The 26,193-nt window shown below is 34.5% G+C and overlaps 2 protein-coding genes across 4 annotated transcripts in view; one reads left to right on the plus strand and one right to left on the minus strand.

Moving 5' to 3' along the window:
- Positions 1 to 3,892: 3,892 nt before the first annotated feature.
- On the plus strand, positions 3,893 to 8,733 carry LOC110449075 (beta-1,3-galactosyl-O-glycosyl-glycoprotein beta-1,6-N-acetylglucosaminyltransferase-like). The gene is made up of 4 exons (XM_021495668.1): positions 3,893 to 3,981; positions 4,924 to 5,995; positions 6,528 to 6,754; positions 8,168 to 8,733. The coding sequence occupies exons 2-4, from the start codon at positions 5,163 to 5,165 to the stop codon at positions 8,452 to 8,454; spliced, it is 1,347 nt and encodes a 448-aa protein (XP_021351343.1). The 5' UTR covers positions 3,893 to 3,981; positions 4,924 to 5,162; the 3' UTR covers positions 8,455 to 8,733.
- A 2,634-nt stretch (positions 8,734 to 11,367) lies between these two features.
- Positions 11,368 to 26,193, minus strand: part of LOC110449066 — a 33,390-nt gene continuing 18,564 nt past the window's right edge. For 2 of the 3 annotated variants that reach the window (XM_021495654.1, XM_021495652.1), the window contains exons 5-15: positions 25,662 to 25,811; positions 23,979 to 24,083; positions 23,326 to 23,451; positions 21,903 to 21,924; positions 21,538 to 21,611; positions 18,319 to 18,340; positions 16,566 to 16,686; positions 15,824 to 15,977; positions 14,304 to 14,319; positions 13,673 to 13,737; positions 11,368 to 12,326 (exon numbers count right to left, since the gene is read on the minus strand). In XM_021495654.1, the coding sequence (XP_021351329.1) occupies positions 12,271 to 12,326; positions 13,673 to 13,737; positions 14,304 to 14,319; positions 15,824 to 15,977; positions 16,566 to 16,686; positions 18,319 to 18,340; positions 21,538 to 21,611; positions 21,903 to 21,924; positions 23,326 to 23,451; positions 23,979 to 24,083; positions 25,662 to 25,811 (911 nt within the window). In that variant the 3' untranslated portion in view covers positions 11,368 to 12,270. The remainder of the gene's footprint in view (positions 12,327 to 13,672; positions 13,738 to 14,303; positions 14,320 to 15,823; positions 15,978 to 16,565; positions 16,687 to 18,318; positions 18,341 to 21,537; positions 21,612 to 21,902; positions 21,925 to 23,325; positions 23,452 to 23,978; positions 24,084 to 25,661; positions 25,812 to 26,193) is intronic. The other variant, XM_021495653.1, reaches the window with a different exon arrangement.

Raw genomic sequence — 26,193 nt, forward strand, 5'->3', positions numbered from 1 at the left:
TACAGGGTCTGTTCCTCGTTGTCGTTAGATTGTCAGTGAATTTCATCAACATATCTGGTGTCCAGCAGCTTCGCTGCATTTGCTTGTTTCATCTGTCAACAAAAGTGTTTTAGTATGTGTTGGGAGAGTTGTCTGTCTTTGTACAGCGAAATATTAACTGATCCGGATATTTGCCAGCTTTGGTTTAGGATTCATACGTTTAAATCAGCAAATCCGCAAATTCCTCTGACGATTTTAATTCCTACCTAAATTATGTTCCGGTTAAATAAAATGTTTGTAATATGTCTTCTATTGCTTGAAATCTACAGATGTTTAACTTTAAAAAGGTATAGTTTTAGTTGAATTAAATATGTGATGGCGGATTTATAAGGTGTCAGAACCTCACCGGTTTGGTTTGTAAAACTTCCTGTTGTCAAAAGCAGAAGCCTGTAGCGCTCTTGTGTACCATTGAAACCTACGTCAGGTACATTGTATGTATCTATGAATCTACACAGTTGACGCTCGTGTTGGACTTCATATTGTAACGATATAAGCTAAAAAGTTAGTAATAACATGTAGTACATGATTAAGTTGTGTTAGTGCTTTTTGATTACTACAGTACGTGCGACAAAAATAAATATCATAAGCTCTAAAGAGCTATTGACCGACACACCGTGTTTTTCAATTTGTGTCTAATTGATAAACAGTCTTGTCTACGATAAATCACAGTCAGCAGTTTTAGACTTTCAACAATTGTATACATTAGGTAATATAATAGAGTCGGCGATATATTGTTTATTAAGGGATATAATACAGTCGTTGCCTGTTTCAAACCGTCAAATAATTCAAATCTACTAAATAGAAATGACAACATACCACTTATAATTGAAGTTTATTTATACCAATAGACACAGGATTACATACCAATAGTACATGTAATGTTTTCCAGAACAGTGACTGTATATGTTGGTGGAGTAACTACTGTGGATACACTATTAGGCAAACATCTTGTATCTGATGAAATAAATGAGTGAGTTAAAACGAAACTTCTTGTGTCTGTTGATGATAAGTTATCGTTTGAACACGACACCTCCTGTCACTTCCGATAACATGTTGTTGTTTCAGCACGTTGCTTTTCTCTCTTTCTGCGTCAGGTGATGAAAACCTCTGACGGAAACCGACAGACGACACTTTACTTAATAACAAAACATACGAAAACATTTTCTCTTTTGTTTCTCAATATCATAACAAAAGACGAACTTAATGACTGAAAGTCTTCCTGGTATATGGATTTTCTTGATTAACCAATCGGAGCTCCTGGAGGCCATTAAAAATATTTCAATAATTATGTAGTTATCCCAATTTCGAAAGTAGTTGGATGAAATTTGTTCAGAAAAATCTTCAGGAAAAAGATGTTCAAAAAGGACGAAAGGAAATAGTTAAAATTGTGTTTGACGTTAGTTCAAACGTTAAAGACAACAAAACGAAGACGTTAAACTCATCATGATAGAAATACACATCGATCAGTACACTGTTAAAGAATTGTTCAAATGAAATGAAAGAATGTCGACCTTTGAACCAACAACGATAGATTTAATGTCACATTTTTTTCTAGAAGGTAAGCCCGATAAGTATCTACAAATGGTATAATTGCAGGAGAACTGTTTAATCAATATTTTTTCTAAAACGTTGCAACGATATTGACAAAGATGATGCGATCGTTTTAACTTGTAAAGAACACCACAGTGTTGTATATGTTATTATTACTATTTATCTAAACAAATGATGCTTTGATTCGTAGTTCCGTAAATTAGAATAATTTTTAAAAACTCATTGCAATGTTAATTATAAAGAAAGCATCATGTGGAGGAGTTATGTCAGAAGGATTTTAAAAGCTGCTGCAGAAATCTTTACTCCTGTAATTACTTCCATTTCTAAGCACGTGCTCCTGAATCAGACTTGTAATAAGAAGAAGGCCCAGGTTTTTTGTATTTTTAAGTTGACCAATCAAATTGATTAGAACAATTTAAACAGGAGGTATTTTATCTTCATTGTCTAAATTATTTGGTAAAAGTTTTAAACAGAAACCTGACGTAGACAACAAAGTAGTTTTATTTATTATCAAACTCAATTTAAATTTTATTTAATTTTGAAATAATTTTACTACTGTACTAGGTTAACTATATGAGCAGACATAGTTTTCAGATTTGATTTACATGTATCTGCTTTTTGTTTTTTCCTCATTATCATTTTTACCTTTTTGCTATATGCTAAGAAATTAACCTGGATTCTAAGGTTACTTGTTAACGGGATTAATGATTACATTATAAATATTTATATAAAGATTTTTTGTTCTCTATTATCTGAACTAATAACATACTAGAGCACGCAATACAGTCAAATTCTGGAAGGAAAGACAAAAGAAAAGAGGTGATAAGGAGTTCAAAAAAACTAACTTAACATGTCAATAACGGTGAAAAGTTATTGAATAATTGAACTGTTCAAAAGCTCCTCCTCTGTACAGCTGAGATACAACTTGGCCCTTATGAATATCAAGGTTATGGATTTGAAACTTCGTATGCACAAGCCTTTCGATTATGAAGAAGTATTTAAAGTGGATAAAGAAAGGACATGTTTTCCACATTTCCAAATAAACATAAATCAGTATTTGCCTCAGGAAGTGACAACACATTTAGCATGATACACTAATTTAAAAGTATAAACAAGCAGATTTCTCCCTTCGTGGTTGCGAAGTCAATAATTAGGTTAATAGGTAATTAAATAAAAAGATTTTTAAATTGGTAAATATATACATATCTAAGTTTACTTTGACCCCAGTTTAGAACTATTGAAATTGGGATAGCATTTAGGTACCGTTGCTATAGATCAAACTGGATGCTTATGCATGCCATTCGGTTGCTATGGAATAACAGATGGATGTAACTTCAAATTAAAATATGATGCTATTTTTTTGTACAAGCCAACATTTGTCTATCTAGTGTATAATAACTAGGGAATGTATTTCTGGTAAAAACAATGGTTGCAAAGGTCAAAAGTTGGTTGCTATGGAAAAAATATAATTTATAACTATTATCTTTCCACAATATTAACAAAAGTTCACTATAAAGTGAAAAAAACGACCACAAGTTATATATTGGGTTGCCAGGGCTGTTGCTAAGCAACGCAATATCGGAATTCTTGGAAACTGCACTTATTGTAAATGTCAAACAAGGTGGGACAAAAAATGGCCCTTAGTGCACCTCCCTCATTTAGTATGTTACCACATATTTTAACCGAAGTCATTTAAAATAAAGAAATAGACATAAAGAAAAAAAGAAAAAGTCTTGCACCTTCTTTCAGTTCGATGACAATACTAGTCTCTAAATGATATATATGGCATTAAAGAACCATAAAGTTATCAGCGATGTGACATGTTTGTTGAGGTCTTTTTCAACAGATGGTTTCCATAACAAATACATCCCGGTTTTTTTGAGAAAACAAAAGCAAAAAGCTGTCAAATTCTGGTTATATTCGCTGCTAATCGTATACTTAATACCCTGGCAAGGAAGAACCTAAAACCAGTAAAAAGTTCGTTTTGATGCTTCAGCCTTAGGTCTGGAACCTTTCTTCCCTATCATGGCAATTTTGACTGGCTTATAGATACCCATCACGCTTAACTTTCATTTCTATCAACTGCAGTTTAATCCGTTAAAATGTCCAAGCGACATAGTGACTGCCATAACGTTCCATTATAAGTACGATAATACGGACATGTTTAATATTAGAGACCTGGTCTCTATATTATCACAGTTCACCGATAACGTAGCGGTGCTTATCATGTATTTACTGTCGGTGTATTTATTGATTAAACTTGTTGAATGAAAGTTAACTCATCGGTGGCCTACACGCACCCCTAGGTTTGACAGGAGACAGATATCGTAAAGGAGACAGGGCACTACTCTCCTTCTGGACCGTCACTTATCGACTCTTGTAAGCTCTAAGGTAACACTCTATTCAAATTGTTTCCGCTTCTATTTATTTTTTTAATAATCCTTATACCAGATGTTGTTTTATTTGATCCTTTTAACACTTTTATTCTAATCTGTTTCAAATTAATTTTCATTTCACATAATCCTTATGCCTAGTTATGTCTTACATAATCGGTACATCAAACTTGTTTCTCCTGTGTAGGTTCGGGAAAGCATTAGGCCTGCTTTATCTAGCTGCACAATATTTTCAGATGTGTTTAATGTGGGGCCTGCGGCAAAATTTGGGTTTTTTACTGAGGAAAGCAAAACCTATCATTGCAACACTCTGGATCTGATCATTTCTCTGTTTTCTTTCTTTACGTCGGTTAACCCATGGAACAAGTTTTAACATGACCTTAGCTATTACGAGACCGTTACCTAAATAAACAGAACATGCTTCGCCTTTTCCTTAGAGTTATTTCTTTTCAACATAACCCTTATAATATTTATTATTTTACGAATTTTTTATATCAACTTTCTTTCACTTTATTCCTGTATCAATGATTGTTTTAAAATCATAGTTTAATTATTTGTTAAATATAATGTTTAACTGATGTTAATATAACTTTCTGTGTAACATGATCTGTTTATCGATTTATTGTTATCCATTATCCATGCATCAACTTCTATTTTCTGTTTTTCAGTGTCAATCACTTTATTATCAGTAACAGTATTAGTATATCAAAACATTATGTTAAATGAGCTTTTAGGTTAATTGGACTTGAAATACTATGAAAGCTAAACCGATTTATACTTGTTTTTTTTTTTTTTTATATCTGATAGCAATTAGTACATATAATTATCTGTTTTTCCAGCTCTATTCACCTTTCCGCACCTAACTATTTTGTACATGTTTTAAATCTACTTTTAATACATCATAATAATGTTACAGCTAGTGAATTTCGTTCTCTTTCAGACAAACAAAGTCAAACAACATTAAACCAGTCCGGGAATAAAATTCCATAAACTAACAAGCTTTTAACGAACACCCATAGCGATCTATATTTCCGGGTAACCGCTGCACAAATTCCATTAAAAATGTGTTACCAATGGTAAGAAAGGCTTAAATCTCGCTGCATGTGTGCATTAAGTTACATATAAGAAATCTGCACAGATGCCTTACCATCGTCAGGACATTAAAGGTATTATATAGAGATGGCGAAATATACAAAAATCAAACGCTACTGTATTTTTGTATTTCTGTTTGCTTTTGCAATGGAATTGCTACAATTCCTTCATACCGAATCATGGATCAAAGTCAAAAGTATATGTCCATCAACCATCTGTTCTAAGCATGGGCTACTGTTGTCTTGGATGGGATCTAATAAATCCGTGACTCATGTGTTAGCTGACGAGCAAGCGAAGCAATCACATGATATTTATCATGACCGTTTCCATTTTGTTTTTCCTGATTTGCCAAGGCAAAGCGTCCTACCAGTAAGTTGTCCGTTGCTCTTTGCTGGTAATAAAACAGAACAAAAGCGTGCAATGTTATTCAAGAGATCGTTACAAACAACATCGTCAATATACTACCAGGAACAGGTACAAAACTGTACAATATTTAAACAGAGTTACATCACGAGTTACCTAACCCGGGAGGAAAAGGAGTTTCCATTGGCATATAGTTTATTAGTATACAAAGACCTAATGCAAGTCGAACGACTTCTAAGGGCAATATACAGGCCACAGAATGTTTATTGTATACATATAGATTTAACAACTGCGGAGGATTTCCGAAAAACATTATCAACGATTGCAGATTGTTTTGATAATGTGTTTATAACAAAACGATCGGTGAATGTAAGATGGGGGACATTTACAGTTCTGGAGCCAGAAATTTTGTGTATGGAGGAACTATGGAAATACAAAACATGGAAGTACTTTATCAACCTGACAGGACAAGAGTTTCCCCTACGAACGAACGGAGAACTTGTCAAGATATTGAAAATATATAATGGCACCAACGACGTTGCTGGTACACTGAAAAGGTATTCTGTTTTCTATTGATATTATTCTAGTCACTACAAATACGCAGTAAAGAAACACCTTTTTCATTACTCAGGCAAGTCGATGCAGAAAGCTGAACACAATTTCACTATACCATATATATAGATATAGATATACTCCCAAACGGTACTTAGCGTCCAGGTAACGAATATCCGGTTCAATTGTGGTTCGAAAAATATTCGGGAAAACAGTGAAATAGTGCCTTCAAACCCCTTATACTATTACAAACTTAAACCTTATGGGTACAACGCTATTGTGTGTAAAATAATCCATCAACATAGTAAAACAGTTGAGGATAATAATTTTAAAGGGAAGGATTCGCATTAGTAAAGTGGCGTCAATGTTTTCTGATATTTACACAGGCAGTGTTACACACAAAAATTGTTAAATAATTGTATTAATAATCGATGAAATAACAACAAGGGTTACATTTTATTTGTCGTATATTATTTTGTTATTCCACCAAAAATTTCTGTTTTTATTTTTGTTTCAAAGTTTCTTTTTACATTTCAGGGCTAATGTACGGAGATGGGCTAAAGCAGGAACGCCCCCTGCTGGTATTACCCCTGGGAAGGGGGGTGTCCATATCACAGTAAACAGACACTTTGTAGATTATATACTTCATAATCAAACTGCACAAGCGTTTTTGAACTGGTGCAGAAATACATCTGTTCCAGACGAGACGTTTTTTGCGTCGTTGAACCACAATGCTCACCTTGGTATCCCAGGATCTGCTAACGGTAAATAGAGAATGTAATTTACATCATACATTTTAGGGTGCATATTGTAGGTATATCAAGGTGTTGGTTAATGTTGAAGTGTATCGAGTGATGTTTACACATCCTGGGACTGGTTTTTCCGATGTAAAAACGCAGACAAAACATATTTGATACGTTTGTTAATACAAAGCGTTTGCTTACGGACATATGGTCCTGGGTTATGTACACAAAGAAAACGTATGAGAAAACAAAATAAATAAAGATTCCAAGTATTGCAATTGATGCAGCAGATTTATTTAAATCGATTCTGTAGGGGTTTAAAACATTAGTCGCCTCTTACGATAACAACAGGTATATTCTTTCCTCAATCCCCGACCTGCAGGGGTGGATCAGGGTTTAAACCTCTGATCATTGTTCGTTTTATTGTCCCTCCAACTAACTGATCTACCTTGTCATCTTCAGTGGACTTTCCCAGTCGTGCAAAAGGTATAACAAAATGCATGTTATATGTAAAACTACAGTGAAAGTATCTATAACATCGATTCCAGTGATACAAGGATCCTTAATGATCTAAATACGGTTCCCAATTTTATATCTGTGAAAAGTAAGTTCGGTGTATTATGCCCATGTAGGTTCAGGGAAAGAAGATACCTGCTGTGTACCACTGCAGTTTGTTGTAAGAGGTAAGGAACGTGGGGTCCCAGCAGAATCGGGGTTATTATACTGTGTCTTTTGCCTGAGGGACATTAAAGAAACCAAAAATAATATGCTGCCCCTATTGTAATACTTGGGTTGTCTGTCCTGTTTAAAATCCATTTCTTTTCGGTGCTGCCTTGGAAATCGTCTTTTAATTACCTTTACTGTTGCGAGGGAGAAACAAACAAAGCTTAGTTGGTTCTAGATTCGAGATATCCAGGCTGTGTTAGGCAGGTTTTAGGGTCGCCATTATGGTCTTATTAAATAGTACTGTCGGTTATATCGCCTTGTGTGTATATGTGCTGAAGGCGGTATATTAATGTATTTGTAAATGAAGGTCGATGTTTTATTACGTTATACGTGTCGTGTTGTTTTGTTGTCACTTCCCTGCCCTCGCTTTGAGGGCGCGGCATTTGTTGATTTTGTGTGCTGTCGATTACGTTGAAGACTTTTACCCTTCCAGAACATCTGGTCCTAATATCCGTGTACGTTTCGACGAATCCCATTGTAAAGCTTTCCTTTTCACATATCTCTCCCCTAGCTTAATCTATTGTGTAGATCGTTTAGCGGTAATCCATATTGTTTTTATCTCTACAAGGTCATGAGTTTGCACCTACTTTGTCCCTGTTATATTTTCCTCTCTTGTTGAATAGGAATACCTTTGAGCAATCGTTAGTTACACAACAATGATCAAAACATTACTGTAGCAGAATTTTAACGTCTCGTTTAAATTTTCAGGTTACGTGGAACCGTATATAAAGAACTCAAGATTCAAAAATTGGGGAACCCAACCTTGTGCTGGAAGGATGGTACGATCAATTTGTATATTTGGCATCGGAGACTTGCCTGTACTTTCCAAAAGAAAGGAATTATTTGCAAATAAGTTTTACATGAACTATCAGACTTTCACATTCGACTGTATGGAGGAGCTTATCTACAACAGAACAAAAGATGGTTATTTCAAAAAGATGGACGTAAATACGACGTATTACGAAAATCTGCAGTTTTTGAAAAATCGCATTTAATGATGAGTGGGAACCGTTGATGACTCCATAATCCAATACGATCCAAAGAAAGAGTGAATCCGACATTTACCGCACATGTTTTGGTGTTTAAGGCCACATTACTACAGGTATTGTGATGTTTTCATTAAAGTGCCAATCCTAATAGTAGACACGCTATCTACTGTGGGGGTATAGAAGAAACAAAACAGCAGATTATCTTAATAATTTAGAAGAAATCCTGACATAAACAAATACTGACTCGTATACTTAAAAGTTTGTTTTCATTAAAAAAAACATATAACAAACATATTGCATAATGTATTATATCATCTTTTGAAAATATTAATGTGGAAGGTTCTGGATATTTATATTTAACCGACGAATCAGCCTATTTCAGCATAAATCAATGCAATAACAACAACGCATAAAGCAGCACATGCTGTTTTGGCGACAAAATCATTGACAGAAAATATTATATCGAACTCTGTCCGAAATCTGTCAAACAAGTTTACACCAAATGGTTTGAAATCCGGGTCATATCCAAACTAGTTTCTCTTTTCACCGATGTTGATAGAAGATATGTATTCTCTGATTAAGTTATTTACATAGCCGTCTAAACCGTCTTTGATAAAGGTTGATTATCTTCTCCGACCCTGACGACGAGGCGATTCGCGTAGGTAGGCAGGACATGATAAAGGCGAAGGAAACACTACGGGGATATCGGGCAATACAACAGATGAAAGAAAACGTGCGTTACAGAACTGGGTGGTGTCTTAGTTGGGAAACATCAATCTTCAGACAGTCCAATTGAATTAACTTTAATACGAAGGGGACTTTACCTAAAATTGAATTTCTTATATTTTCTTCCTAAAATGCATATCTTGTACAAACGTCAAATAAATAGCTTGTTAGACATGTGGAAATGTATACATATAACCCAACCCTTCTCAAACAATATTACTACCGAAGGACAATAAGTATCCGAGGTACCTGTGGATGATAACAAAATATTGTTTTTCCAAAGGACACGAACAAGTAAAAGCATGTGTATAAAAACGATAAAAAGATAAATATATGTTACATATACATATAGTAACGATTTTGTAAAAAAAAACTGCTTTCACTTAATTGTATAAAAAAAGAAATACCAGAATAAAAAGTATCCATAAAAACTCAACAGGTATACCGTTACTGGACCACATGTGTCTAGTGACAGGATAAGGATCTATTGTGAGGTCGGAAGAACAAAATTAATTATGTTTCATTCTGTTTCTTTTATATCATTTGTTGTAAGTGGCTTAGACTGTTTTGTGTGTATTCTTTCATAGATTATTGTTACCACGAACACTCAATAAATGGGGGATGTTGACAACAATTAGCATGTTTTAAATTTACACTACACCAAGTAATTTTGCATATTTGGCTCAAGATACATATACTAACTGAAACTGAACTCTGAAAGTAAACTCAAACTAAACCGTATTAAAATCCGTATTCCCTCCTCTTACGATAAAAAACTTCATGACCGACATGAAGCAATATTGCATCTAATAATTAAAGTTTGTCGGAATTTGTAAAGTTTTTCGAAAATCTTTGTCACATCATATGAAAGTTTCCATTGGTCTGTAGTTGAACATGTTTCATTGTGAGACTGATCAGAACAGCAAGGTTACCTTTCGACAGTATAATACACTCAACAGTACAAACATAGTTGGCTACATACAGATGTGAGATATCACAACGCTTCGCGATTTTCAATGCGCGTACTGTGTGTGAAGGGAGTGTGCCAAATATGCACATCGTGTGCCAACGACAGACATATATCTTTTGCGCATATCTGTGGGGGAATGGACGATCCCCATTCTTGTCAGTTTTACGGCCATTAACATGCGTTGTAAAATTGGGCATTATACAAATTTATCTGAAATTAAATATCTACAATGTAACTTAAGTCATTCGAGTCTTCCGTATTTTACTCATTCCGAAATATTGAGCAACTTAATTTCCCATTTGTCCGGATATCATCGCACAACAGGGTTAACGATTGTTAAATCGCCTTGATATGTGTACAATATGCGGGTGATGTGTGCTCGAAGTATCCACGATTTGTGCACGTTTTTTATGGTGCGTTGTGCACTCACAAACTAAATACAGTCGAATGAAAAACACAGCCGCTACAATTAAAAATAGTCGGCAGTTTAATACATTCAGCGTATTCATACTGTTTGCAATGAAATACAGTCTGCGCGGTATGACAGGGTCTGAATTATAAAACAATCGGTGGTTAAAGACAGTTTACGATATATTACAGCCATATTTATAATATAGTTGATTTTATCACATACCTGTTGAATCTTGTTATAGTAATACAAGCAATTTTCAGACCATGAAATACAACGTTCTGTATTGCACATGTTCAATACGGAATGTTGTATTTACCTACTAGCCGGAACTACTTTTTATGGGAATCCCCTTGTCATGTCGAACTGAAAAGTTCCCGGTATTTGCAAAAAATATCAAAGTTTATAAAAATCTTTGTATCGATCTCTACCAAATACGGAAGGTATGTGATAAAAGCATTTATTGCGCGGACGTATATATTCACTCGTGCGCTCCGCGCTCTCTTGAATATATATTCGTCCGCGCAATAAACTCTTGCTTTCTGATTCGTTAGAAAAACACAAATGTGTGGTCTTGCATATGTATACTACAGTACTACCAAATGATATAAGACAATCAATATTAGTATACAGTCCAGTCTGCTAGATGTCACAGTCATCTGTTTGAGACTTCGACATTTGTATACATTTGGCGGTATAATACAACCGGCGAGATATTATATATTAAGGGATATAATACAGTCGCTGCCTGTTTTAAACTGTCGGCGAATGAAATCCAATTTACTCAATTGAAGAGACAACACACCAGCTATACTTGAAGTGGAAATATTTATTATACCAAGAGACTCATGATTTCATAAAAATAGTAATGTTTTCCAGGACAGAAGTTCTAAATGTATGTGGACTACCTGTTGTGTTCGTATAAACTTCGTGTATCTGATGAAGGTAAATAAGAGTTTTAACACGTCAATTCCGGTATCTAAAGGTGGCAAAATGATGGAACACGACACTTTCTATGGCTGTAGATGATAAATAATTGTTTGAACCCAACTTTCTCTGCAAATAATAATAACAACATGTCCTATGATGAGAAATATGGTTTGAACTCGACACTTCCTGTGACTATTGATGATAAAAGATTGTGCGAATACACTTCATGTGTCTACTTATGATAAATGAGTGTTTGAAGACGACACGTCCAGTGTCTTGTGATTTTAAATACAATTTGATAACGACGCTACTCGTGTCTGCTGATGATATTCTCGAGTTGAAACACGGCACTTTTTGAGTCAGTTGAACACGTATGATCGTTTGAACAAGACATTGCCTTTGACTGTTTATGATAAATATGATTTGAACACGTCACGTCCTGTATTTGTTGAGGACAAATGATCATCATGTGCTGTGACTTTTGATGATCAATAACTGTTTTATCAAGTTACTTCCTATGTCTTGTGATGATTAACTATGGTTCGAACACGAAACTTGCTTGGCCTGATGTTGACAAATATTTGCTGTAAAGCACACTCCTATGTCCAATGTTGATAAGTGCTTGTTGAGCAAGTGAAATACCAATTCACAAATTCAGTCATTTTATATAAATAATTGTTTGAACTTTTGTGCCAGACAAAGGGACATGCTAATTGATCACATTACATATATAAGACCAGTGTGTTTGTAGGGAGTATGAATTGATGTTTGATGACGCTGAGGGGAATCAACTGATTTCTGCCCGTACTTCCACTGGTCTTCGAATATCCACGTATTCTGTTTCTGCAACAAAAGTACGATAGAGACGATATGATGATATTTGTTACCTATATAGATATAAATCTGCTGGGTAATCTTTTGGGGAAAATGAAAAATAAACGGAACAGAAAATCAATGAATTGGAAATAGACCTAACGTACTTGTAAGAACTATTTTGACCTGTTGACCTACACTTTACATATGTTTGTGTACCAGATCATAATATGGGACCAGGGAGTATATTTTAAGACTAGAACAAAGAGGGTTTTGTTATCATTATCATTTTTCTCCCGTTTTTGTGTGTATGTTTTCACAGTGAATGTATAAACGTACATAGCAGTCTATGTATAAAATCAATAAACGCCTTGAATGAGTTTCAATTTCACATAAATCCAATTACTTCACTAGAACTTGTGTTAATGACAGTTTTTGCTTGTTTCACTACAGAGCCTTCTGAATTGACATTCTTTATATCAATACATCTCCAGAAGTAAGATTTTTTTAACGATTTCTAATCACATTACCAAGATTAAATCGGAATATTCGCAAAGACCACATTAGATGACTTAGAGTTTTCTATCGTCTTATTCATCAGGTCCATTGTTTACACTACACTATCACAAAGTCATCACTTCATGACCTGCTTTTAATCTGACGTCATAAGTGAGTGATATTCTATAAAATTATCCGCAATAATATAACAGAACAAATCTTTGTATGCGGTTTTGGAATTATTTGAATCTTCAGGAGGGTTTCGGGGTCAAGTTGAAGTATTTACAATTACAACCTGTACGTGTACATTACACAATACAATTGTGAAACGTTACACATCAATATACGTGTTTAACATGTTTACAAGTTGTATACACATATTACTATCAGTGAAATGTGTTAATATTATACATGTATCAAATCAAGCAATGAATCTTTAAATAAATGATTTTTTTATACTATAACACGGATTGCTAACACTGACAACTTAAAAAGCCCCGGTAGGTAATTATCCCAGTTAATCAGCTGGCGTGATAAAGGACTTTACCACTATTTATTTATTATATTTTTACATATCAAACATATCAATAACAATTCCTTTGTTTAACTCATTCACCCCTACATTTTTAAAATGGACTTGCCCATTATTTTGTTTTGTAAGGTTTCAATGTGACTTTAAGGGTTACTGGGTTAATATGTTTATGCTCCTTATGTCTTTTCGTGAAGTTCTCAGATCAACATAACCAATAGGAAGAAATCGATCATCTGTAAATGTACTTAGTTTGATTCCAGAATCGAGAAAAGGTAAGTTTGAAACAAAGAAACCATAACAGAGTGTTAATGAATTGATTTAAGGAACCGTTAATACAACTACGTACCTGGGACGCGCATGTCCATATATTCACAAGGGCTACCAACGTCTTCTGCAGGTTTATCATCCGTTCTAAAGCAACATTATTTAAACATTTAAATTGTTATTTAAGAATTAAACATAAAGGAAGTCTATAAAAAGTTGCGCATTATTTGTTTCTACAAAGGTTATTACAAAAAACGGATTCCCACAATAGTCACCTCTCATAACATGCAGTAGGATACAGCAGGTCCTGTCCCCATACCAGCACAGAGTTATTTTGTTTCTTTTACAAATTAAGACAATATCATTGAAGGAATTTTATGAAAATAAACCCCATATAAATGCTGAAGAGCATTAGCAGGGAAAGAAAAGTATTATAATAACATAACAATGTCAATTCAAGGATGAAGACAAAAGGTCATTCTATAGAATAACTTGTTGTAGACTGTCTACCAACTACAAGCTTCTTAGCTTTTTCATCAAAAACATATATATAACTAATAAAAACTAATTTGATGCAAAAGATTGTATCATATTTTTGTTTTGTTTTTGTTCCAAAATGCTACGATTTTATTATTGCGTATTTTTCCCAAAAACTCCATGAAAAGCAAGATATATATATGCATGTTACAAATGCTCAAAGAAGAAACACTTACTTTTCTGACTCGCCCTCTACAAAATAATATAATACAAATACGTTTCACATTAATGTAAATCAGGTCGATATCCTAAATCTGTCATCAAATCTATCCTATATTTACTATATTTAACTGTTAAAAATATATAATTATCTCGTAGTTACATGTCCTTTTCCTAGGTGGTGACAAACTTTTCATTATGGCGTCATTCGTGATAAATAGAAGTCGAGGGTGGGGGGAGGTGGGGGTGTATTCACAGATAACGTTACAAGACCTATCTCAATTTATAAGAATCAGTGGTCGTAATAATAAACCAAGGCGAACAAAACCCCAATTAATATAGGAGACGTGTATCACAGTAAATCTAAAAGCTTAGGTAAACAAGATATTTTGAATAGCGTTTACCAATAAGAATCCAATTAACTAGCACACAAGAACAATATGAACCACAATACACGACCCCGTCAACACACAACAACAAATACACGACCCCGTCAACACACAACAACAAATACACGACCCCGTCAACACACAACAACAAATACACGACCCTGTCAACACACAACAACAAATACACAACCCCGTCAACACACAACAACAAATACACGACCCCGTCAACACACAACAACAAATACACGACCCCGTCAACACACAATAACAACATAGGCCACAGTTTTGTCTAAAATGACAGTTTATACCAAATAGTAACCACATAAAGGAAGCCAAGGGCTGTTCAATTCATTGCCAATATTTGTACTGTTCTGAATCATGAATGTGGAAGCTGATATATATCGTAATATATGTGTGAGCAGTTTTTGGTGTGCCCATCTCCATATCATTTCAGAAGATAAACATGGTGACATCAGGTGTTGACAATTGCAGAGCCCGCGGCAGCCATCTTATAATTTGGGTTGATTCGATAATTCACATAAGTTACAAGAGGCAACCAAGGAAACGGTGTAGCATGTTAGGTTAATAATGGACAGGTAGAACTAACAAAGAAGATTGTTGAAGGCAACTGTCAAATCAACATTCATTTAACTGTTATCGAAAACGAGAGGTTGACATTTTGCTTACTTACAATATGTCAATATGTTAATACAATATTAACCAAAGGAATATTTCTATTAAGTATGACTTATACTGGAATAGTCGTCCGAATTATTCTGACGTTTATCGACTTTTTTCATATCGGTCTGTGGTCGATTAACGTCAGAACTCCGGCCCTCTATAATATGCGGGAAATATGCGACCCGCGCCCGGAGCGCACTTCAAACTGATATTTTAGAAACAAATCGTCACTTTCACACACATGTCGCACATGGATCGAAAGATCTATTCTTTATTCTTTATATATTTTCAGAGGTGATAATGTTAATGTTTCCTGGGATCATATTTTAACTTCTTTTTTTATCAAATTCGAATTCAAATTACGCATTTATGACAATTAATTAGTCATACAACATGACCATCAAATATTTTGACGTAAATTCGACACCACACTTTTCTGTGTATGCACATGTATAATTTATATTTACCCGTTTCATCCACTTCCGTTATCGTTATTGAAACCATATCTCCCGATGTTGAGTCTTTGTTTACAATGTCGGGCGTGGGCACTGGGCTTCTATGTTTACGACTAGCAGGCTTCTTTAAGACAGCCGGTTTCGGCTTCTTTGCAGACAGATCCTTCTGAAACATAATCATTGCCAACACTTAATGTTAAACAAACTCACAAATAGCTAAGCATAAAGTCATAATATATATGGAATTGAGTTTGCACGGGTTTTCCTCACCCATTTGGGCTCGAATTTGCTTGAGAGGGTGAGGTTTGCAGTTTTCCCCTCATCCCTTTGTGCTGGAGTTTGCACGATTTTCTCTCACCCTATTGAGCGCTGCTTGCACACCAACTTCACTCCATTGAGCTAAATTTTACGTTCACCCCATTTATCTTAAATTCTACCTTCCCTACGATTGAGCTGGAGTTTTAACCATCCCCAATATGCACGTTTGCTCTGACATATCAATACATAATGTATAATTTGAAAGGTTCAGATGTTAAACCAACGAAAATAATCATCAATATATGACGGGGCAACATGACCTACTCTAATTTGTTTAGATATAAAGCAAGAGAAAGGATTGCATTACTTTCCCTTGAAAAACATACATGATCGTATGGAAAACATAGTTTTTTCGATAAAGGTTGGGAACACTTTTCAACACGTTTTCAACAATCAAAAGCTACTTTGACTTTGAGCTTAACTCGGCAAGACTCACCTCCTGGTCAGTTTTTGGAACAACTAGTGACACATTTCCTTCTCCTGCTGTTACTGAACCGGAACCCGAAGATGTGAAAAGAGCAGATCCACCAGGTATGTCGTCATAAATATTGCCAAAGCTACAAATTGATTCAAATTATTCCGAAAATATCACATTTAGTAATAATGTTTCATTATAGTTGATCAAAGTATATTGTTTAAAAATTCGCTCTCTACAAAATTTAAAAACACCATCGATTGAGTGTCCATCAGTAAAATCAATGACTCTGTGACATAAAATGATCGCTAGAAACACGAAATAAGTAACCTCTTTAAAAATGAAAGTTTAATTCGTAAACGATGCAAAATGTCAGGCAAAGCATATATTGTTACTGCGCCATATGGACACGACGTCTATTTTTTGTTAAAAGAAAGCATGCATATAAGACTAATGTACGTCTTACTGCTGTATTCAGCTGTCCTCGTCAGATTTATAACAATGACAAGCAACAAAAAAAAATAAACGCCTTTTGATACATTTATACAATACCTCAGCACGTGTCAGTGTAACCTTTGGTGTCCCACGGTTTAACTGAGGAATGTTTGACGGCGATGTATGTAATAGTATGGATATTTTGTTATTTGATTTGTAATGCATTAGCTGTATTTCTTAAAAAACAAATCAGTTCCATGTTTTAACAGGTAATCGGATTATTCGGTCGGAGGTTAGATCGGATAATGGATTAGCCATACAATTGAGTAGTTATCCAAGTGTTTAATATAGTTTTTCACTGTAGACGTAATATTACTTCATCGGCCCATAATAATAAATAAAAAAAAAATGGATTGAAAGAATACGTACTCGTTCAGTATACATTGTATCAAATATATTTTTGTGATTATATATGGCCAAAGTAGATACCCGTGGTTTCCAGGATTGTGTAACAACTTATTTAAAATGGTGCAGGTCAATTTTCAATTTTATTAAAAAATTAACTTGAACGCGATTTGCTCATCATTTTGCTCACATATACTGTTGCCCGGTTTCGTGTTGGAAATCCTTCACGGGAAGCTTGTTCATTAACTTAAACCTTGTTATTCGCCGCTATGACAAATGTTATTGCATACAAAAATTTCATTATTCCCAAAAATCCATTTTCACAAAAAAGGACAATTAGGAACCTTAGTGTCAATCTTGAGTAGGATCCCTCCGGCACTTTCTAAGAAATAGCGCTAACAATATTTGATTATCAAAATTCAAGATAGCCGCCAAACGGTCATCTCCGTTTCCAATCAGTCAAATAATTCGATAAGCGTAACAAGGGGACATGAGGATCCTTCATTTGAAATTTGAAGAAAAAACTTAAACTCTTCTTCATAAATAGTGCTAGCAAACTTCAACTCCCAAAATTCAAAATTGATGCCTACCGTCTTGGTTTTCCGACCAGTCCCAAAATTCGATATGATTATTAAAGGGCTATCGGAAACCTTAATGTGAAAGTTGAGAAAGATCCCTTTAGCACTGTCTGAGAGATAGTGCTAACAAGAATTCTTAAAGAACGGAGGAACGACGGAACGCGAACGAAGGATAATTTAGATAGCCCAATATCAGATTGTGGTGGGCTAATAAAAAGGACAACGGTACATATTTGACGCAGAAATGACTGTTCCAGTCTGATGTAATAATTAAATGTATAGTTCTGAGACCAATGTCCACATCACAACAGTTGGAATAGAGGAGAGATAAAAGCATCAGGTATCGTTTGACTTACTTTTCTTTCTTGTTTACGTCATCTGTAATAACAATTTTTAATTATAAACGGATATAGCTGTTAAGTTGTTATGGAGGTAACGATGGTCGCGAGTAAAATAGAAACATCCAATTCGAAGGTTAAAGTAACAAAAGGAACAGAGATGACACAAACAAAACCAAAATGACATGTTAACCGCATTGCTCTTAAAAACTACAACAGAGACCAGATCAATTGCTCAGAAAAGGCAAACGTTTTTAATTCGCGTGTGGCATCCAAGTTGGTAAGAATTATTATATTACCTACCTATATTTCTAACAGTTATTATATATCACCTACCTTTATTTGTAGCAGTAGTTTATATCACATACCTTTATTTGTAGCAGCAGTTATATCACCTACCATTATTTGTGACAGTAGTTTTATCACCTACCTATATTTGTAACAGTAGTTTATCACCTACTTATATTTGTAACAGTAGTTATATCACCTACCTATATTTGTAACAGAAGTTTTATCACCTACCTATATCTGTAACAGTAGTTTTATCACCTACCTATATTTGTAACAGTAGTAATATCACTTACCTATTTTTGTTACAGTAGTTATATCACCTACCTATATTTGTAACAGTAGTTATATCACCTACTTATATTTGTAACAAATAATATATCACCTACCTATATTTGTAACAAATGTTATATCACCTACCTTTATTTGTAACAGTAGTTATATCATCTACCTATACTTTTAACAAATGTTATACCATCTACCTATATTTGTAACAGTAGTTATATCACTTACCTATATCTGTAGCAGTAGTTATATCACCTACCTTTATTTGTAACAAATGTTATAATCACCTACCTATATTTGTAACAGTAGTTATACCACCTACCTATATTTGTAATAGTAGTTATATCACCTACCTATATTTCTAACAAATGTTATAATCACCTACCTATATTTGTAACAGTAGTTATACCACCTACCTATATTTGTAATAGTAGTTATATCACCTACCTATATTTCTAACAAATGTTATAATCACCTACCTATATTTGTAACAGTAGTTATACCACCTACCTATATTTGTAATAGTAGTTATATCACCTACCTATATTTCTAACAAATGTTATAATCACCTACCTATATTTGTAACAAATGTTTTACCACCTACCTATATTTGTAACAACTGTTATATCACCTACTTATATTGGTAACAAATATTATATCACCTACCTATATTTGTAACAGTTTGTTTGATCACCTACCTATATCTGTAGCAGTAGTTATATCACCTACCATTATTTGTAACAAATGATATATATCCTACCTATATTTGTAACAAATGTTATTCCACCTACCTATATTTGTAACAAATGTTTTATCACCTACCGATATTTGTAACAGTAGTTATACCACCTACCTATATTTGTAATAGTAGTTATATCACCTACCTATATTTGTAACAGTTGTTATACCACCAACCTATATTTGTAACAGTAGTTAACCACCTACCTATATTTGTAACAGTTTTTATATCACCTACCTATATTTGTAACAAATGTTATACCACCTACTTATATTTGTAACAGTAGTTATACCACCTACCTATATATGTAGCAGTAGTCATATCACCTACCTATATTTTGTAACAGTAGTTATATTACCTACATATATTTGTAACATTAGTTATACCACCTACCTATATTTGTAACAAATAATATATCACCTACCTATATTTGTAACAGTAGTTATATCACCTACCTATATTTGTAACAAATGTTATATCACCTACCTTTATTTGTAGCAGTTTGTTTTATCACCTACCTATATTTGTAGCAGTTTGTTTTATCACCTACCTATATTTGTAGCAGTTTGTTTTATCACCTACCTATATTTGTAGCAGTTTGTTTTATCACCTACCTATAATTGTAATAAATGTTATATCACCTACCCATATTTGTAACAGTAGTTATATCACCTACCTATATTTGTAACAAATGTTATACCACCTACTTATATTTGTAACAGTAGTTCAACCACCTACCTATATATGTAGCAGTAGTCATATCACCTACCTATATTTTGTAACAGTAGTTATATTACCTACCTATATTTGTAACATTAGTTATACCACCTACCTATATTTGTAACAAATAATATATCATCTACCTATATTTGTAACAGTAGTTATATCACCTACCTATATTTGTGACAAATGTTATACCACCTACATATATTTGTAACAGTAGTTATATCACCTACCTGTATCTGTAATAGTAGTTATACCACCTACCTATATTTCTAACAAATAATATATGACCTACCTATATTTGTAACAAATGTTATATCACCTACCTTTATTTGTAACAGTAGTTATATCACCTACTTATATTTGTAACAGTAGTTATATCACCTACTTATATTTGTAACAGTAGTTATATCACCAACCTATATTTGTAACAGTAGTTATATCACCTACCTATATTTGTAACAGTAGTTCTATCACATACCTATATCTGTAACAAATGTTATATCACCTACCTATATTTGTAACATTAGTTATATCACCTTCCTATATTTGTAACATTAGTTATATCACCTACCTATATTTGTAACAGTAGTTATATCACCTACCTATATTTGTAGCAGTAGTTTTATCACCTACGTATATTTGTAACAGTAGTTTGATCACCTACCTATATTTGTAACAAATAGTATATCACCTACCTATATTTGTAACAAATAATATATCACCTACCTATATTTGTAGCAGTTTGTTTTATCACCTACCTATATTTGTAGCAGTTTGTTTTATCACCTTCCTATATTTGTAACAGTAGTTATATCACCTACCTATATTTGTAACAAATAATATATCACCTTCCTATATTTGTAACAAATGTTATATCACCTACCTATATTTGTAACAAATAATATATCACCTTCCTATATTTGTAGCAGTTTGTTTGATCACCTACCTATATTTGTAGCAGTTTGTTTTATCACCTTCCTATATTTGTAACAGTAGTTATATCACCTACCTATATTTGTAGCAGTTTGTTTTGTCACCTACCTATATTTGTAGCAGTTTGTTTTGTCACCTACCTATATTTGTAGCAGTTTGTTTTGTCACCTACCTATATTTGTAGCAGTTTGTCTTATCACCTTCCTATATTTGTAACAGTAGTTATATCACCTACCTATATTTGTAACAGTTTGTTTATCACCTACCTAAATTTGAACCAATGGAGTTGTAAATACCAGATACCGGGCCTGCAGTTCTCTTTGTTCCTTCTTTACCTTTTCTAAAATAATGATCGTGATATTATATCAATAGTTTTATATCAATATAGACAAACAATTTACTACAATCATGTTTGGGAACCATGCATCCTTTGAAATGAAACAGAATTCAGTTTTTGATGTCTGACCGAAATATTATTTTAATGACATATTACAAATAATCAAATAGTAATCGACGACTCCCATGGTAGCAAAACATTTAATTATGTATCAGAAATCCGACTATGTAGTTGTTTTTTGTAGGTTTTGTATTCAAAGCAGTAAAAACCCTAAACGACCTGCAGCCAACTTACCTTGCATTTCGAAGTCGTTTTTCTGAAACGGAGAACCCAGTTATCATTAGTATTGTACAAAAAGAGTTTGGTTTGGTTTGGTTTGGTTTAACGTCCTATCAACTATTCGTGTAGTGTTTTGGGAGGCTGCAAAATGTTCGCGTTTGTCTCCTTTTGATAGCGTGGAACTGATGCCGACTTTATAGTGCTACCTCACTGAAAAATACTGCCGAAGACACCCAACAAGATGGGGTACCCCACCCGGTCACATTATACTGACAACGGGCGAACCAGTCGTCCAACTCCTAAATTGCTGAGCGTTATGCAGGAGTAGAAACTACCATTTTTCCAGACTCTAGTATGTCTCGGCCAGGGGAAAACCCCCAAAGCCTTCCTCACAGGGGCGAACGCTGAACTAAAGGCCAAAAGTTAGGCATTGTCATGGGAGATTTTAGGTGGAAGGAAGTTGTTTAGAAAGAAGAGAAAAGATAAGATACCAAATTTAGTCGCCTCTTACGATTATGCAATGATAACAATTCTATATTTCATTACGTTTGATTTTTTTTCTAGTAAAATATAGTGTTGAACGCTCAACATTAAAACCAAACGTGAGGTATTAACAAGCAAATCACTAGTAAATAAAATTACTTTAAAAGTAGAGAGAAATATTAATATCCCAGCTATTGCAACGGGTGCAGCAGATTCATTTTGGTCACTTTTGTGTCCCCAAGTAGAGGACACAAAAGCAAAACCCCAATTCTGCATCGGATTCACGCATTAGTCGCCTCTTACGAAACCAATACAGTGGGTAACAGCAGGTGTATTCTTCTCTCGATCCTCGACCTGCAGGGTTGGTGTGTGCTTCATTAATTCATATTATATACCTGTGTCAGGGTTCAATTGTACATAGGATTAAGGTCGCCTTCTAGCTTCGAGCTAGAGGGAATTTCCCTTTAGCTCAGTGGTAAAGCGTCCGACTAGGAACCTGGAGATCGAGGGTTCAATCCCCGGTGGAAGCACACTATTCTCTTTCCTTTTACAAATGGGGCCGTGACCAGGATACCATACCACATACCATTAGTGATCGGTTTGTTTCAGAGGATAAATAGCTACCGATACGAATCATGAAATATGTATCATATTACTAATGCTAAGTTACAGAAAAGATATAACAAGTTATCTAAATTAGCACGATATACATTGATATGAATGTAAACAGACTGAATGAAATGTACAATTTCTAAATGAGTACCTACTGTATCTTAGACGTACCTCAACATGTACTTTTGTTATATGTATTGCTGATTATGCCTTTGAATGAAATTTTAAAAAATTGAAAGAGAAAAATATACAGTATAGGTTTTAAACCATGGTGTCCAAGCCTTTATCAAATATAACGTCAATTAATGAAATATGTTGGAATGTTCAGTAGATCTCTACTCACCGATGGCAGGTGCATCGGTTTTGCTAAAGTTGTCCAAGTCTTCGTACACAGGATCAGACTCTTTGACCTCCGGTGACCGACACGGAGCGGGCAGTCCACAGAGGCTGCTGCCCCGTGATACATTTCCTTTGAAACAAAAGAAACTGTTAATTAACATTTTACTAAGATGAGGGTAAAAAGAAGAATGGTAATATGAATATGGACATATGTATTAAAATACGACAACTGGAAAATCATCTATTTTCGAGAGATTTTTAATTTATTGATCTTGAATAAATAATGTCGATCGACAAATGCATGGATTTTCCTAATTCGATGACCTGGAATCAGGCCAAATCGACTCTTAAGAAGTTTCACCATAACAATATTGACGATATCTTTTCGCGAATTCATATCTTCAATCTTGATTATTTTTAGCAGAACGAAAACGCCAAACAAGAGGGATAAATACAAGTTGTAATAACTTATTAAATAATTTCTGTAAATTAAATAAGTTTTAGATAAAATCCTTTTGAAGAAATCAGCCTGTATTCACAGATATTTTCTAACCGTAAAAGAATTCTGTTGGAAATATTTAAACTAAGGTACTTCATAGAGATATCTACGTTTATTGCTTGAGACTTGTGCATGTGAATTTTCTTTCTTTATGTTACCTTGCTTAAGTCTAATCGCCAAGCCGATTCCAATCATCAGCAGTATAAGGCTGGCTACCACAATCAATGATAAACCAACATGGAAGTACGCTATTCCATTCTCATCTGAAATTATACAGCCACTGCTATTATATTTTTTGATAATGCCGTATAACAACGCTGAAATACAGCATTCCACCCTTATCTGAAATCTTACAGCCACATATATTTTTGTTTTATAATGCCGTATTATATGGAAAAACAGCATTCCATTTTGATCTGAATTCATACAAAATCAATAATTTGATGTTTTAAGATGCGATTAATGCGAAAATCACGTTTAAATGTAAAAAGTTCTTTCTTTCTTTCTTTAAAATAATCGCATGTGAAACAAATGACGCATTATTATGCCAATATTCACATTAAATTCCAGAATAAGTCTTTAGTTTCTTGGGTATGTATATAGTCCAATGTTAGACCAAGAGCTACTCGTAAACCTTTTTGCAATTGTGACACAGCCAAACAAGAAAATCCTGCCTTAGCGATGCGGCATAACACGGGAACGCGATCACTAGTTCAGCAACGTTGAACGTGGTCTGTGGTTGGATGGTTTACCGTCTATACGTTACATTTGGTGACAGCGGTAGGATTTTGTGGTATGTCGTGAAAGGCATGTTAAGGTGGTGGTTAAGGAAGGTAAAATGGTACACAAGGGGGGCTCAAGGGATTTTCAAGGTACAGTCTTGGGACTAGAAATAAAAAAGCAAAAGCAAAAGAATAAGAGGGTAAAACATTGCCTTACTGACAAGCTATTTTTTCCAGTGATGCGGTAAAATCCGGATGAAATGGTACACAGGGAAGACTAACAGAATTCCTAAGACCAAGTCCTTGGACCAGATTTCTAGGAGGGGAATAGAGAAACAGCCAAGGAATCAGAGGAGAAAATAATGCCTTACTGGCAACCTAACATTTTCATGGATACGGTTTAATCCTGGGACGCGGTCATGAGTTCAGCAACATCTCGTGTAGTCAGTGGCTGGATGGGATACGCATGTAAGTTGCTTTTGGTGGCAGTGGTGTGAACCTGTGGTAGCATGTAAGGTCAGCTCTCGGTGGCTAAAGAAGGTATATGGTACACAGGAAGGACTCGCAGGATTTTCTAAGGCCATGTCTTGGGACTAGATTCTCGTAGGGGAAGTGGGTTAACAGCCAAGGAAAAAGGGGGATAACTAATGCCTAACTGGAAAGCGTGCTTTCCAAAGGATGCGGTGTAAACCTTGGACGCGCTCACAAGTTCCACAAGGTCGAGTGTGGTCGTTACCTTGATGGCTGCCGACTTGCACGTTATAACTCAAGGTGACAGTGTCTAAAGTGACGTTCATAACCGATTACATATGCTTTCACGCGATCTTTCTGAGATAGTATAGTCATATAAAAAATAATTGTATAGGTCAACACACTGTCAAATATGCAGGGATATATCAACACACTGTCAGATATACTAGTATATATATACACACTGTTAGATATGCCGGTAGATATACAATGTATAGTAGGCCAACGTTTATTACAAACCACAAGCTACATTGTCGACATGACACCTGAATTTATTTTGATATTGCATCGTTCAATATCAGAGTCAGTTAATTGTTATAAATATATCTCGCGACTTGACACAAATATGAAAACAAAAGTTCTACGAACCTGATGATATGGCAATGTAGATAGATACTGAAGGACTCCTACCTACGGCATTGTAGGCCGTGACAGACACGCTGTAGGCTCTGTTCGCTTGAAGACCTGTGATTCTGCTTGAGAACTGTATATCTGCCTGAGCGTTACCAGACTTTATTCCTTCAACACATAACAGAAACCTATGCAAAAGTACAGAAAAAATGCCCAGTGTCTTCTACACGAAAATATCTCCTGAATATGCCTTGAACATCATTCATATTTCAGAATGTGTATGGTGGATTTGATTTAGTCGTATATGTTTTTGTTCGCGATGAAGCAGAAAATTGTTACCCTTCTGGAACACATGGACCTGTGTTTCTTGTTTTTATCAAGGGTCACTATGTTAATCTTTTCTAATTGTCATATTTATAAGTTAAAATTACTGTTTGGTTCACACTTAAGTGTTTTACTGTCGTTGATTTAATACATAAGATGTTTGACTCTAATTACTTTATAATATTGGGTTATCGAGGTTCTGTCAACAGCCTGTAGCTAGACACAC

The sequence above is a fragment of the Mizuhopecten yessoensis genome, unplaced genomic scaffold (genome assembly GCF_002113885.1).
Source record: "Mizuhopecten yessoensis strain PY_sf001 unplaced genomic scaffold, ASM211388v2 scaffold4477, whole genome shotgun sequence".
NCBI lineage: Eukaryota > Metazoa > Mollusca > Bivalvia > Pectinida > Pectinidae > Mizuhopecten > Mizuhopecten yessoensis.

Coding starts and splice junctions, on each gene's coding strand:
- LOC110449075 (XM_021495668.1), top strand. CDS start 5,163: ATGGCGAAATATACAAAAATCAAACGCTACTGTATTTTTGTATTTCTG. Junction 5,996..6,527: donor GTTGCTGGTACACTGAAAAG/GTATTCTGTTTT, acceptor TTTACATTTCAG/GGCTAATGTACGGAGATGGG. Junction 6,755..8,167: donor TATCCCAGGATCTGCTAACG/GTAAATAGAGAA, acceptor TTAAATTTTCAG/GTTACGTGGAACCGTATATA.